The 15,660-nt window shown below is 38.9% G+C and overlaps 2 protein-coding genes across 11 annotated transcripts in view; both read right to left on the reverse strand.

The window, feature by feature from the left end:
- Window positions 1-1,087: 1,087 nt before the first annotated feature.
- Window positions 1,088-8,319, reverse strand: LOC139611135 (serine/threonine-protein kinase pim-1-like). Its single transcript, XM_071465505.1, has 9 exons — window positions 4,450-8,319; window positions 4,055-4,321; window positions 3,173-3,367; window positions 2,949-3,043; window positions 2,808-2,855; window positions 2,492-2,710; window positions 2,173-2,353; window positions 1,883-2,056; window positions 1,088-1,765 (listed from the first exon to the last, which is right to left on the reverse strand). Exons 1-9 carry the CDS (start codon window positions 4,511-4,513, stop codon window positions 1,674-1,676), a joined length of 1,335 nt encoding a protein of 444 aa, XP_071321606.1. The 5' UTR covers window positions 4,514-8,319; the 3' UTR covers window positions 1,088-1,673.
- A 1,175-nt stretch (window positions 8,320-9,494) lies between these two features.
- The window catches only part of nedd4l (NEDD4 like E3 ubiquitin protein ligase), a 44,765-nt gene continuing 38,599 nt past the window's right edge, over window positions 9,495-15,660 (reverse strand). For all 10 annotated transcript variants that reach the window (XM_071465500.1, XM_071465498.1, XM_071465497.1 and 7 more), the window contains 10 exons: window positions 15,132-15,253; window positions 14,908-14,978; window positions 14,548-14,643; window positions 14,349-14,422; window positions 14,138-14,198; window positions 13,850-13,909; window positions 12,807-12,914; window positions 11,995-12,091; window positions 11,122-11,194; window positions 9,495-10,366 (listed from right to left, as the gene is read on the reverse strand). In XM_071465500.1, coding sequence (XP_071321601.1) covers window positions 10,264-10,366; window positions 11,122-11,194; window positions 11,995-12,091; window positions 12,807-12,914; window positions 13,850-13,909; window positions 14,138-14,198; window positions 14,349-14,422; window positions 14,548-14,643; window positions 14,908-14,978; window positions 15,132-15,253 — 865 coding nt within the window. In that variant the 3' untranslated portion in view covers window positions 9,495-10,263. The remainder of the gene's footprint in view (window positions 10,367-11,121; window positions 11,195-11,994; window positions 12,092-12,806; window positions 12,915-13,849; window positions 13,910-14,137; window positions 14,199-14,348; window positions 14,423-14,547; window positions 14,644-14,907; window positions 14,979-15,131; window positions 15,254-15,660) is intronic.

Below are 15,660 nucleotides of genomic sequence, written 5' to 3' on the forward strand. Positions count from 1 at the left end.
AAGAATGGTCTTGTCTGTTACAGGAAACTAAAGAGGTGTGTTTGATCAAACAACATACTTATTCTCATTTGCACTTTGTGACTTTTTTTTTTTTTCGAGTAGCCAGAATGTTTTAGAAGGTGGATGAGTTACCGATGAGTTGGCTGTTGGTTTGTTTGTGACCAGATGGAGGATAGGAGGTCTTGATAAAATGTCCCCGGACTGGCAGGGTGGCTTTTATTTGCTTGTCCTTGGAGCTGATAACTCCTAGGTTGCCTGTGTGAATGAACTGAGGTCCCTTCACCACACCACGTGTGAATACACGCACACGCACACAGAACAGAGTGACAGAAAGTCACTAAATCTCATTCATTTCTCAAGACAGGTCCATTAATTTTAACGTTGATTTTAATCAACATCATTTGGTTGTGGGGAAACTGCGCTGTGGTTGGTTGGATTTCAAGAATCCATCTGTAATTTGAATAAACTAGAAAGTGCAATTTCTGAAGATTGCTGCCTTCTGCATAGGTTGAAGCTAAACTGCATTGTTGGCTGAGGTGGAGAAGAAGATGAAGTGGTATTAACAGGTGGAAAAAAGGAAAAAGGCATGAAGAATACAAACTGTAATGGAAGCAGAGAAGAAAGTTTAGATGTGAGTCACTAGCTGCCGGAGAGGCAATGGGCCCTTTGCCCAGCCAAGACACTTCTTTAAACAAGGGAGGGAGGTACATGGCAATTTTCTCAAAATAACACTTCTAGCAACAACCGTTCGATAATTTCTTATGTATTTAATTTGTGAGTCACTTATTCATTACTCACTTTTTAAAATCTTATTGGATGGGATTACTGCAAATGTAATCCCACGATATGTTCTTCTCAGGTTCAAAAATGTCTTCGTTACTCCACTGTTTTTAGATTCGTATCTCCTTCTAGATGCTTCAACATTGAAATACTAATTCATTTTCCTAATGAAAGGAAATTAATTTTAATCAAACCTAAAATGTTGAAAGAAAAATAATCAAAACTCCACGACTCTTACTCAGAAATCATTCCCTTATAATCTCAATGTCAAACAGTTTATTTTACAAGATCATTACACTCAATAACCACCAACAATAATGGAAAAATAGGGTGGACAACTAATGTAGGAGTTATATGATTTGATTTTTGAATTTTAAATTTGGAGGGCAAGCTCAAAATTAGTTGTATGTAACTAATACTTTTAGCTCGATATAGTATACAGTATCAAGTAACAGTATTTATACAGTATATGGTGTTTTGTAGGCAATTGGCTGTGGTATAAGTGGGATAATGTCCTTAGATAATGATTAATTGGGTTCCACAGGCCTATATCAGCAGCAGCACCTGACCCAGGCCAAGCTCTCTAAGAAGACGAGGAAAAACTTCCCAAAATCCTGAGGCCAGAAGGACAATGGGAAGAAACCTCGGGAGAGGCAATTCAAAGAGAGATCCCCTCTCCTCGGACGGCTGGGGGTGCGACAGGAGCTGCAGGTGGGAAAAATGTTACAATTTTGATGTAAGAGAGCTGATATAGTCCGGTTAAATAAAATCTGGAATCCAATTGAAGAGTGCTTTCGCATCGTCCTTCCTGTCAAAGAGAGAAGAGCAGTCATTAGTATCAGTAATTGCTATGGTATGTTTGGTTTGAAGTTTGAAGTGTGTGTGGGTGCTGTTTATCTGAGCCATGGGTGATGCTGAAGCTGCTCCAGAGAAGGGCGACGTGAAGGGACTTTGGCCAAGCACATTTTCAAGAAATCCTGGCAATCTGGAGATAAAGAAGAAGTCAGATGAAGGTGACGGCTCCAGTGATCCAGTAGAATGTGAACTAAAATGAACGTGTGTCTCTGCTGACAGGTTCACGTATGAAGTGTGTTTTTCTTACTGTTGGACAGGTCATTGTTGATTTTCAGCTTGTTACTGAGGAACCTGTTGGTCTCAAATCGTGTTTTACTGTGGAGCATTTCGAACAGGACCACTCCCAGCTGCCACACCGTGGTGGGGCCGGCACTGTAGGTGAAGCGTTTATAGTACTCCGGGGGGATGTGAGCAGAAGTACCTAGAATATACACACACAGTAATAAGACAGTGAGGATGAGTGGGAGGAGAAGCTTTGACTAAATGATACAGACCATTAATTTATTTAAGAGCAGCAGTAGAAATCAGACATCTCACCATAGAAAACACGATACACGGATCTTTTCTTGAAGAAACAGCTGAGCCCAAAGTCAATGAGGCGAACACGTGGGACATCTGAGCCGGTCTCAATAAGGATGTTTTCCAATTTGATGTCCCGGTGAAAGATGCGCTTGTTCTGAAGTTCAGTTGCTGCGTGAACCAGTTGTTTCAGTACGATCTGAGTGACAGACACACAAAGAGACATGAGGGATGGGATTTTTTTTTCACAACTGTCTTAGCTGTTATGATTCAAAGCTGACAACAACCGCTGTCTTATACTGAAGATCAAGTTACACAGGATCCTCCAGTAGCTTACTTTGGCCTCCTTCTCCTTCAGAGTGCCTCCGTTGATCTCTAAGTAGTTCAAGAGGTCCTCGCAGGGGACTGGTCTCTCCAGCACCAGGATCAGCTCCTGGTCCAGGTCATACCAGTCCAGTAGGGAGACAGGCGCTGATGTCCCTGCTGATCCACGTTTTTCAGCAGAGAGTTTCAACATGATGGCTACCTCCACAGAGAGCTCTTTCCCTTTCTGGTCCTGAAATATAACAACAGAGAAGATGATGAGGGAGAGATGCTCCATAGACAGCCATCAGACCAGCAGATTTCAACAGCAGTTGGAGTCGTTTACTCACCATTTCTGTGCAAAACACTTTGTCTTTTGGTATGTGTTTGATGGCTACCTACAAGACACAAACAGGACTTTGATTAGCACTTTCTGATCATAGTGTGTGTGTGTGTGTGTGTGTGTGTGTGTGTGTGTGTCTGACACTTACTGGTAAATTATCTGCTTTGCGGTAGCCAGCAAACACAGATCCACACCCTCCTTCGCCAAGTTGTTTCTGCTGTTTGTATTTGGCTTCAAATTGAGCTGAACAGAAACACACCTATTTTGTTTAACTACAGTTCTGAAGAGCATCAATTACTCAAGCGCTAATATCAACCCCTCCAATGTTACACCTCACCTTGACCAACTCTATATTAATTACTACCTACTTACCTCTTTGGGCATCTGCTGACAATTCCTCCTTCTCCTTAATCTCTTCTTTAATTGTCTTTTTGGTCTCCTTGGAGTCCAGTCTCCTCTTCTTCTTCCTTCTTGGTCCTTCTATTTCAGCGATGGCCTTTCTCTTAACATGTCTCTTGCTCACATCTTCCACAAATGTACTGCAGCCTTCTAAAGGGTTGCTGCTCTCTGCAGACGAGAAAAGAAAAAAAAAAAACAGGACCTCAGCTTGTTGACAGTAAAAAGTACCAATGTGGACAATAAATGTGCCACCTCTATGAATAAATCTAAAAGAAGGGCTCATTATTTCAGTTCAGTTCAGTTTCTATATCGAAGCTACTTTCTACCAAAGAAATAGTCCTGTGGTGTGTTTGGTGGATTACTCCAACAAACAAAGAGAATAGTTTTGGAAACAGAAATTGTTTTTGAATTTTTTAAATATCATTTGTCAACATCGTGAGTACCGAAAATAAAAGCCCATTCATCCACACTGCACTGGGGGGCAAAAATCTCAGAGACAAATATCTTGAAATATTGACAGAAAAAAAAAACCCCCAAATGGTTCTTCACAAATAAATACCACTACTCCTATTCTATGTGTTTTAAAATGTGCATGTGCAGCCATTGAGCCTTGGTGAAAAAAAAATGTCTGCTCCCTTGTGACAGACATTATTGACATATCTTATTTTAGAGAAAAATAAAAAGTTGTTTTTCCTTTTTATTTTGGGTGAACTGAATTGTATTCAGATCAACATACCCCTGGTGATGGACATTTGTATGTTTTTTTGTATTAATGTATCCACTAAACATAAACCTCAACTGTAAACTGACAACACACTCCCCAACTGTAATTTGACATGATTAGCCTAGGTTTACCAGTGTCCAATGAGGAGGTGGCTGACTCCTTGTCGTGTTGTTTAAGGTCCAGTGCATGCATCTTCTTCATCTGTTTTGATGGTCCCTCTCCATCGTCCATTACTTTCCTCTTCCCCCTTCTCATGATGCCATCTTCTTTAGTGCTGGGTTCAACTATCTCAGAGACCCTTCTCCTCTTTCCTTGGGTCTTCTTTTCAGGACTTGCCTTCCTTTTAGTCCTGCCATCTGCTGCAGATGATGTACTTTGTTGAGTGGTGCTGCTGCTCTCTGTAAATGAGGAAAACACAATGAAATGTCAATTTGCTGTGAACTGTAGTGACCAACTGTTTGAAATTGTCTTTTCATAACCTACTGACATGAGAAAAAGGGCTCAACCACAGGTATTTCTCGCTTACCTTGACCTCTCCTGAGAGATCCACAACGGCGATTCTTAATTTTCCTTGCAGGTTCTTCGTCCATGATGATCTGAAGAAGTTTCGAACGCGATAACTTCACGAACACTATAATTACTTTCACTAACACGTCGAGTGAACGTAGATCCGACAGTTGTATGCTGTAAAGTGTCTCCCACTGTGTGCTCTGGGTGTCACGTCTGGAACACGGAATGTGCTCATCTCAGTGACAACACAAAGAAGTGTTCCGGAATATGCAAATTAATGTTTCGATAAATCGTGGATGTGAGCTATGAGAAAGTGTTTGGGGTAGCCACTGAAAGCCATTGAGTCATGTCTAAAATGAGTCAAGCAATACAAGCAGAATGTGCCATCCTTGATATCAACCGTTTCTCTGTCCAAATGCCATCAGGTTGTTTATACAACCCTGTCTCCCCTAGATTATGTTTATATACAACTAATTTGCAACAACAAATATGTTTTGAAGGAAACATAACTATGACAGCAAACATTTTATATTAACATAATGATGCAATGTTGTCTCGTATGCATTATGTTTATATCCAGCTGAAGTGCAAACCTAATCAGTGGCTGCTTTAGAGGTAATGTGGTTTTGTTTTGTTTTTTTTTTAATTTTATTTTATTAAATGTACTACATTCATTAATGGCAGCGGATGTGCGAGAAACTCATTAGCGTGAATGATGCGCATGTAAAGCACATAAGAGTCACCCCAGAGACCACAAAACAAAAAACACAAAAGGGGTTAGCTAGCATAATTAGCACTGGGAGAAGCGGCTAGCTTGACCCCAGGCGGCCACGTGCCAAGCCATCAAGCTGGACGCCTTGAGGGACCCCAGGGAGCTAGCCTGAGCCATTTAAGCTAGCTCCCTGTTGTGGCCATTTTGCCACAACTTTGGATACTTGGGGTCACTGTCCATTTGGAGGACCCATTTGCGACCAAGTTTTGTTGCTTCAGTATGTCCACATGAGTTTCCTTTGTCACGACGCCATCTGTTTTGTTGTGCACCAGTCGCTCCCGTAGCAAAGCACACCCACTACATGTTGCTGGCAGCCCTGTTCTTCGCGGTTAGGATGGTGTTCTTCAGCTTGCAAGCATCACCCTTTTTATACAATCATGGCTTTGAGGACATTTCTGTGGAAGGAAATTTCCAACACTCAGTACTCATGAAAACATGTTGAGATCATCCACCCTGTGATTTATTTATTACATGAACATCAGTAGCTTTTACTTACGTATGCTTGGTATGTCCACAACTTCAGGAGTTTGTCAACATAGCCTTAACAACTTCCTGTCAGAACGTTTCAAAAAATAATAACTTGAAATAAAGCATTGCTTGAAAAATAAACAAACTTTCTTGCGCTTTATTTTGTAGGCGAAATCTCTAAAGAGGAAGTAATTCTGTGGGGAAGTGTTGCTGCCGTGACAAATCTTACATTTTGTTTATTTATTTATTAATTTTTATTATCTTTTCTAACCATATATAATACAGAACCCCCCACCCCAAATTAAATAAATAAATAAATAAAACAACGCAAAAGTGGTTAGCTAGCATAGCATAGTTAGCGGGAGGAGGCGGCTGGCTTGACCCCAGAGGGCCCTGCGCCCAGCCATCAAGACAGGGGACTTACTCCCCTGACAGCGATGTCGGTCGAAACCATACATCCATGGTCCAAACGGATACTCCATATGAACTAAGCAAAGAGTGTGATTGGTTGTCAAACAATTTGTAAAAAAGGAAGACAGCACTGTGGGTGAAAACTAACTGCTAGCTGACAAACATCCGAAAAAAAGGTCACGAATCACAACTTCTAGTCAGGGCTTCCATAATAAAACCAGAGCAGAAATAGGAAGCAGGTTGTGATTCTGATCGTGGATTGCTATTCTACTCAAAATAGATAGTCATATGACCCCATCCCTCAATACTTTTTTGATGAAATATTTTTCACGTAAGACTTAAGCAAAATAACTTTTTCTCTCTGTGTTTGCATAATATCACACTTTATAGAATGGCCATTCTATACTCTTTGCTTTTATTTTGAAATATTTACCTTCGCTTACCGTGCCACTTGAGCACCTTTCTTCATTCTTCAATTCAGCAAGGAAAATTTAAAAAAGGGTCGCTCAAAATGCTTGCTCTCATCAGACAGGCTGCTGAAGTTATATAGCTGAATATAGCTGAGCCACTGGGGGAAATGAGTTAACCCTCGCTAACCCCATAATCTACAGTAGCTGTGTTGTGTACCCCTAACAGGCCTCATCCAGATTTTAAATTGGATATAAAAAAACTCATTTTGGTGTAAAGAAATTACACAAATATTTTATGGCCTGGCAGCATCAAAGCAGGACACAGAACAAAGAAAACACAGGGCACCTGTGCTGCTCGTCAGTCCAGCAGTCATGTGACTCCACGTCCAACAGGATGCTCTTCAAATACTTCACCTGCTCTTCATTACAATATTCAAGTACAATAAGCAAACAGCGCCCTCAGTCCGTTCTTTAACATTTACATGTCACTATGCTCTTACGTGGGGTCTAAATGAAAATGCACAGTCAGTCCTCTCATTAAAGCAGGTGATCAGTGAGGACGTCGCTTCCTTGTCACTTGTCACTCTGTGTGAGACAGTGGAAGTGGCTTGTTTTACTGGTTGTTGTACAAAACTGTGTTTTATATCAATACTAGATCATTGTAGTACAGAGGTAAACAGGAGTCTGGTAGGAGTCTGGTAGTTATTCTGATCCCAGGTCACAGCAGGGATGCAACCAGCTGTGGGTATCAGTGCAGACCAGTGGGGTTAGGACTGACAAAGATTCACTGTGATATGGAGTATTTAGTGTTATTGGAAACTTTTTGATTTCCCACTATTGTGAGTTTAAAAAATATGAATCAATATGTACAACATTTTAATGTGGAACTGTGTGAAACAACGGGGAATATGTCTTGTGTTCAGCTCCTTCCTGCTGATGCTCTAATGGGGCGGGGAAATGAGAAAAATGAAAGGTTTGAAACTTTGATCAGAAAATGGGCAGTGTTGTAATACTTTAAGCCCGCTGTATGAGAGTTGCTTTCTAAAATAATCACGTTCCAACAGGAAGCAACTGAACTTGCCAGAATTCTCTGCAAATTAAACATGGGTCTGGTAAAATGCAGATGAGCGTCCGCAGGTCTACATTAGAGCTGTTCAGCCTTGTTTCCCTCACAGTGAACTAAATATTGCCACACCTCTAAATGTCTGGCTTGTCAGTCAGAGAACATGAACTCCTATCACCTTAAACTTCATATTTTCTGAGAGAGGAGACTCTGCTGAACACAGTGATGTGATTTGTATTTGTTTGTGATGTCAAAAATGTGGGAGTTGAAGCAGTCTTTTTTTTTTTTTTCTGTCTTCCTCTGTATTTTCTGGTGTCATGGTGGATGGTGGATGGTACTCCTGTCGCTCAGAGGCTCATGGTTCAAATTCTGCAAATCAACGTGCTTTGGTAGGCACATTGAGTTAAAGAAGAGAAACTTGACTACATTCTGACAAAAAATGATGTGTCCATGTGGGGGTAGGCCTACAGCCTTTTTCCTAAAACCGTGTGACCTCCTCTGAAAGGAAAATGCTGGTACAAGTAAAAATATGTTCAGATTCTTAACGATACAACTGCTACACAATATTTGATTTATTCTTCATGGTGTTAGATTAGTCTATAACAGTGTATCCAAATTCACAAGATGTTCACATTTTATATTTTAATTTCAGTTTTTGCAAATAACTGTAGTTGTCATAGATATGGTGCAGAATGTACAATATTTCCTCTTGAAATGAAGTGGTGTGGAAATTAAGTATAAACTTAGTGTTTATATAGGACTGTCACAGTTTGATTAACTGCTTACCGATCTACTGTTATTTATTGTTCATCATGTTTTTATGGGTCTTCTAATTATGTTTCTTCTTCCAATGAGTAAAGGTCCAGTTTCAATTAACTCAAACAACACAGTCTGAGAAGTTTCATTTTTATTGGACTGAAGATAAATGAACCACAAAGAGTTGCAGAGAGTGGTGGCATCTTTAACAAAAGTGATATTTCCATTCATTTATTAAAAAAAGAAAACCCTCTTAAAAAAAAAAAAAAAAGACTAATCTTTATGGAGTCAGTCTGAGTGGTGGGATCACAGGAGGGAGGAAAGGTTAGAGAAAAGGGACAAAGTAAGAGATAAAATAGAGAATACTAAAGGATGTGAAGTCTCTGCTTCACTTCTGTCAACTTTTTCTACCTTAGCAGCAGCCCAGATTTACAGACTATTTATATTGCACCAAGTGCTCTGAATGGAAAAAAAGACAATCACATTCAAGTTAATGACAAGACATACAATAGGCGACATGACCTCAGAGTGATCTATAAAGTGCCCTTTAGGTTCAATGGTGTTAGAAAAAGGAGAGAGAAACAAAAACATAAGAAAGACAAAAGAAAAAAAAAAACATTTCTTTGTAAGAAACGTGCTGCTTTATATTCAGTGGCAATCACAGCTTTTCTCTCAAACACCCGCACACACACACACAGCTTCATTTTAGTGTTGTTGATCAGTAATACTTCTGTTAAATGTAATACATACATATATTTATATATCATGAAAGAACTTAAAATGGGTTTTTTTTCCCCTCAAGAACAATTTACAGCATTATGAACAGCAACAGGCATGAGAATATTAATATAATCATGACGTCTCAGAGAAACTACACCCAGTTTTAGATTTCCCTTCCCAACCTCAAGACTGATTACACGTCCAAATTACTATGTAGTCAAAGCAAACACAAGATACAATTTCATGCTGCTTTCATAGCACTACAATAAAAACCATTTTATTCAACACTTTTGCTATCACCATAACAAATGATATGGATTAATCATTTCCCAGACTAGCCAGATTTACACTTCACACACCATGTCATATAGAATCGTCAAAATAGTAAACAACATTGTTCATCAGTACAAATACGTTGAGAGTATTTTCCTGCAAGAATTATACCAATGATTTAAAAAAAAAAAAAAAACAAGTTTCATGATGACAAAAACTATAAAAATCATCTTTCTGGATAATGGCATCCCCCATTCTTAAATCCTTACCAGTGGTTAAAAAAAGGAAAACAAAAAAAATGGTATTCTACAAAAGGCTGCAGCGGCGATTTCTGATCACACAACATAAACAAGGCTCTATGGAGGGGTGTGGCCGATTTCCTGAAATGTGATTGGCTAGCATTCCTAAGGTAATCTGGTGTTGGTCTAAGGATTTGAGAGAGCTGTGATCATAGTGCCATCGCAGTTTCTTTGAGAAATAGTGCATGTATGAGCCAGATTAAGGCCATGCCAAGACCCTTCCACTGAAGGGTGCTCGAATACTGTGCTATAGTTTACATAAAGGAGCTATTGAAATGCATTAGTGTTTTCCAGCACTGTAGATTTTCACAGGACAAGGGTAGAGGGGGAAAGAAACAGCGGATCAGGGGCCAGGTCTCATCATTCATTGCTCATGCCTGTGGATAATAGATTTCAGCATTCAACAGTGCAACGCTCCCTTTCTTTCCCCAGCACCTTTAAGGAGTGACTAACCCACACTGAATAGATATAAAGACGTAGGCATATTGGCTCGACAAGTCGCTGTACAGTCTCAAACCACTGTGCTGTGTTGGTGGCTCACAGTCAGGCATTACAGTACAACATGCTTGCACAAAACTGCTACAGCAGCTGGTTTGACATCCCTGTGGCTTTTTGTTTTGTTTTTTTTAAATTGTTGGTTGGTTTGGTGCAGTCAGTTTTAGTCGACGCCCTCAAAGCCCTGTGCGTTCTCCACAGCCATGAGGAGTCTCTCTCTCAGGTCCTCAAATGATTCATAGGTTGGCAGATCCAAGCGGTTGAAACTGAAAGGGAAAACATTTAATTGATTCTGTTTCAAAATGCAAAAATAACAGTACTGAGTACTTTTAGCCATGGTAGCGATATGGCTCTATGCATGGAAATGTCATATTTGAACAACTACTAAAGGAATTGCCATGAAATTTTGTACCAACATTCATGGTTCCCAGATGATTCATCCTAATGACTCTGGTGATTTCCTGACTTTTCAAGGTCAATGTTTTCACTTTTTTTAATGTAATACATTTCATAACCTGTATTATACCATTCCTTCAAAAAGTAAATTAATCCAAAAAATGATCATGGCACATTTTGGGTACTATTGGATGGTTTTCCATAAAATTTTGTACAGACATTCATGTCCCTCCCCAGGTTGAATTTGAATAGCTTGGAGGATCCTCTGACTTTTTCTAAAGCACAAGTGGGTGACATTTTTAATTTCTCAAGTTATTTGGTTTATAACCAAATACTTCCAAAAGTATTATTACCATCAGCCACAGCTGTACTCGATTTTTAGTGCAGATTCAAAAATGTTATCATGCTAAGATGCTAAATTAAGAAGGTGATCATGGTAAACATTACATCCACTTAGCATGTACATGTTAGCATTGTCACTGTGATCATGTTAGCATGCTGATGTTAGTATTTAGCTCAAAGCACTGCTGAGAGGCCGCTAGCATGGCTGTAAACTTGCAGTTTTTTTCTGTGTCTGTGTCTGTGTGTTTGTGTGTGTGTGTGTGTGTGTTCTGTAGTGACATACCATGTGTGAGCTCTTGGCAACTTATCTGGTGTCCCCCACTGCTCAATTGTGAACAGCTGAGGACCATTAGAACCTGGCACAAAAGAAGAAATTATAATTATGATGGCAACATTGAGATGATGCAGAAATGCTTTTATTAGGCCACAAATTTGACCTCTAGGTCAATTCAGCTGATTAAATCATCACAATAGAAGGAGGAGGAAGGAAAACATTTGGATAATTATTGTCTTTTACTTTTCATTTTTAGTCATTAAATCATTTAAATGATTTAATAAGATGTTTAGATTCTCATCCATCACACAGTACCATCAGGGATGGTATGATCTGATCATTTCCATGTTCACCCAACACCATGACAGTGAGCCCAAATATCCAGTCAGGTTGATAAAGAACCATCTCCAGTGACAAGAAGTCCTGCAGCAGATGGCCTGGCTCCTGTGTTATTCTAACCAAATGTTGATTTGATTTAGGTTTTTGCTGTTTACTGCACTTAGTATGACCTGAACTGATAAATAAAACTAGTACTAAAACATTAATTTTGAAAGCATGTTCACTTTACTTTTAGTGCTTAAAATTTTGCACAGTGTACATATAGTGTATGTATATAGGTGGATATAACATTTTAGCAGTCACATAATTTCTAGCCATTCTTCATCTGTTCCGTACCCGTACGTTTACAGTTATTTACAATTCAGCTCTTGGGACTGCAACGAGTTGACTCATCTTTTCTGGAAAAACTATTTTTGTGCCAGTGTTAAATAAAATTCAGACCCTGCAATTATAACACATAATGTATGATTAAAAAAAAAACACTGTACTGTTATACAAGTAGGGAATAAAAGAAACCCAAACTTATCTGGTGAATTCACTCACCATAAAGCTCAGCAAAGCCATTCATCGGCACTCGTGACGTTCCTGTAACAAACTGGAGGAGTCGGATTCTCTTTTCAGCATCCATCAAGAGGACAACCTGATAAAAGAGGAAAGACCAAATATCTCAGTAACTGTTTGCTCTTCACAAAATTATTTTATCCAGTTTAAAATTAGTTCATTCAAACAATTTATTTATCAAATATCAATTGTCACTCTGAAAAACGTCACTTAAAATTTATACTTTATTATCACAACTACGTCACAGAAAAGATGTTGAAATTATTCAAAGCAAGAACGTTTTGGCAGACAGTGTGTGTGTGTGTGTGTGTGTGTGTTGTTTGAGCTGTTTTACTGAATCAGATGACATGACGCCGTTGTCTCTGTGTGTATTTATGCACAAATTACAGCCTGTGTGTGGTTTTTGCTATCTTGGCGTGAGTGTGTGTGTGTGTGTGTGTGTGTGTGTGTATGTGTATGTGTGTTAAAGCTCAGGTTAAGACGTTATACATTAGATGATAACCAGGGCAGGTAAAACTACTTTTGGCTCTTTCATCAGAGCAAACAAGCCCGCTCTGTCCAAACAGACTTTGATCTTCAAAAGCGAGGCCGGCAAATCTGCCCCGGGCCAGATGGAGGGAAAAAAGACTGGAGCCAACTTTAATTATTAGAGAAGCAGCTTCCATGACTGACATGTAGCAACATGTGGCTGACGATGTAGACAGTTGATGTGGGCAAAAATCTGTTGTGTTTGAGGGCATGTTTTGATTGCATGTATTTTTACGAGTGCGAGTATGAATATCTAACACATGTACCTTCCAGAACCACTGTATAACAGGATGGTTGGGACAGTAGCCGTTCTTGTAAACAGTGTGTTGTCTCCAGTCGTTGACGTCGACATCACCCAGACCACACATGAGCAGCTACACAGAGACAGAGGAGGAGGGAGAAAACGAAAAAAGAATTTACAGCCATTGCTACTTTTCATGTCAGACAGCATCTCATACAATAAATACTCAAGTACAACGCTCACTATCAAGTAGAGCTCCAACTCATTCTTTTCATTTTAAATGAATCTGCAAATGATTTGATTACCGTATTTTCCGCACTATAGGGCGCACTGGATTATAAGGCGCACTGTCAATGAATGGTCTATTTTCGAACTTTTTTCATATATAAAGCGCACCGGACTATAAGGCGCATTAAGCGAAACAAAACAGTCAGATAAGTCAGTCAAACTTTATTAAACGCGTTCACAATAACTCCCAACCTTGTTCAGTTGTAACATGTAAAAAAAACACAGTCTGATACCGCTAAATCAAACGTTTCACAATATTCACAATAACTCCTTATAGGTCCTTATACACACACACTGTAATATTATGGTGAAGCACAGTATGTATTACTCCGCGACGCTCCTGACTACGATAGCCGTAATGCTGCAAGCGGTGCGGCTTTGTAGTTTACCAAAGTCGTACTAAAACATTTTGACAGAGCGCCGTGAGTGCCGTGTACCACACACTGTCGTTTTTTGAGAAAATTAAAGGCTTTTAAGTGCGCCTTATAGTCTGGAAAATACGGTAATTAAAAGACTGGTGTTTAAAACTTGAGCAAAGAAAGAGCAAAGAAAAATGTTCATTTTAGTTTCACAGTGTCTATTTCTTCAGATGTTTTGTTTTGTTCAATCAACACCCAAAGATATTGAGTTTATAACCACATGCATTTAAGCCACCCACCAAATCACATTTGAGAATCTGAAGCCGCAGAATTTTTGGCTTTTTTGCTTTAAAAAAACCCCAATTATTCAATTAACAAAACTGCTGCAGATAAATTTTCTCCACCAACAGGGTATCCATACCTCCAGTTCGTTTTCATCAAAGATCTTGATCAGATCTATAAGAATGAGCTCAGTGAATCCCTGGAAATTTAAAATAAAAAAAAAGAAAGAAAGAAAGAAATTATGACACACAATTTTAATGCAAGTACAGTAAAAGTAAAAATAAATACAAAACAATCCATGAAATATTTTTAAGATATCAGTAAAGTACGTTTAGGTGTAGATGCAGAGACAAAATTCAGGCAGGCTAATGCAAAGTGTGTGGTTGCACTGCCTCCACATGGTGGTAGTATTATTGCACATAAATACCTCCAAGAAGGCATTCATCTGCTTCTGGACCCGATTGACAAACCTCCACTGGATGACCAGGCTGTCGACAGAAGATTATTGAGACGTAAATGAATAACGATCTTTTTTAAATAGTTTTATCTTTATGTGTGATGCTGTAGTTTTGTGATTATCATTTAAAGGTCTATCTATTCATAAAAAGACAAAAGATGAAATGATTTATGATTCTTACTCTATGTATTCCTTTTTGTTCTCGTTGGTGACCACCATGTCTGAGCCGCTGGGCTTCAGGTCGACCTGGTAAGTCTGAGGAAGAAATAAATAAAATAAAAAAATAAATGAATAAAATACCAACTATATGACTTTACTGCAATTAAAATCAATATTGTGATTTTAATTAATGCAACGAGGCCGGTTTTAGGCTTGTGCACCTGTCCAAAGTTGTCCTCATCAATACAAAACCTCAGATCCAGCTCAGTGGGATCATTCTCCAGGATCCACTTAAGAGAGTTGTAGTATTCACTGTCCTGCAATTCGACACAAAGAAAAAGTCATTAAATGGCTTTTGTGAGATTATAGGGTTTCATTCTTAACTTGCCAAGAATATAGAACAAGTCAAAAACGAGTCAAAAATCAACCTCATGGTTGGTGTTCATTGCTCACCTGTTAATTACAAAGAATCAGCAAATTAAACGAACGTTAACTGAATACATTCTTCAGTTTATTTCACAATGTCAGGTTTACAACTGAAGAGTGAAACGGTTAATAATCTAGAGGCAGTGAGATCTTACCACAGACTCCATGTCTTTAAGAGAGATCTGTTTGCCCAGCATCATCTTGTAGAAGGGTCGGATGAAAAAACCTGAGAAAGCAGAAAGCAACTCAGTGCTGTAACAGTATGTGTGTTGGGGCAAAAAAAAAAACTAATTGAAAAAAACTGCATACACGCATGAAAAATTTCAACATATTCTAAGATGATAACAAAAAAGACAGGATCAAATAGCAAGCAGCTTACCATCTAGTAGTTTTCCATGAAACACAGCCATTCCTGCCACACGCCCGATGAACTTGAAATAGGAAAGGTGATCCTCGTTGCACAAGCCAGAGTTGGGATTGATTTGGAGAGTGTAGTTGTCTCTGGATAGACACAGAGGAAAAAAGTGATGTCCAGGTTCCATTACCAGGTAATTCAGTAATGCTAAGAACAGTCAGTAGTACTTATAGGTTTATTTCTCTTTGTCCGTTTGGTTATGAAAACCTTAAAAACCTAACATCTTGACTGAAGTATTATTTTTATTTGCATCTATAGTTAGTCAAAAGAGGAAATAAATAAAAGAAATAAAGAAAATGGATTTGATGAAAGTGCAGGAGAAGTGATAAATGAACTCAATTTTGTTCCTCACAAACATTGTTTCAAATAAAACCATTTTGTGATTTCAAACGCAAAGTCAAGGGCAACATCTGTGTTTTTATGCAGCCAAGAGGAAACACACAAGTGGAGACAAAAAACTGTAAGGTGGTTTTATATAAGTGCAGCTTCATGA

The sequence above is a fragment of the Trachinotus anak genome, unplaced genomic scaffold (genome assembly GCF_046630095.1).
Source record: "Trachinotus anak isolate AG129_WGS33_773 ecotype Australia unplaced genomic scaffold, CSIRO_AGI_Tana_v1 ptg000028l, whole genome shotgun sequence".
In the NCBI taxonomy this organism is placed as follows: Eukaryota; Metazoa; Chordata; class Actinopteri; order Carangiformes; family Carangidae; genus Trachinotus; species Trachinotus anak.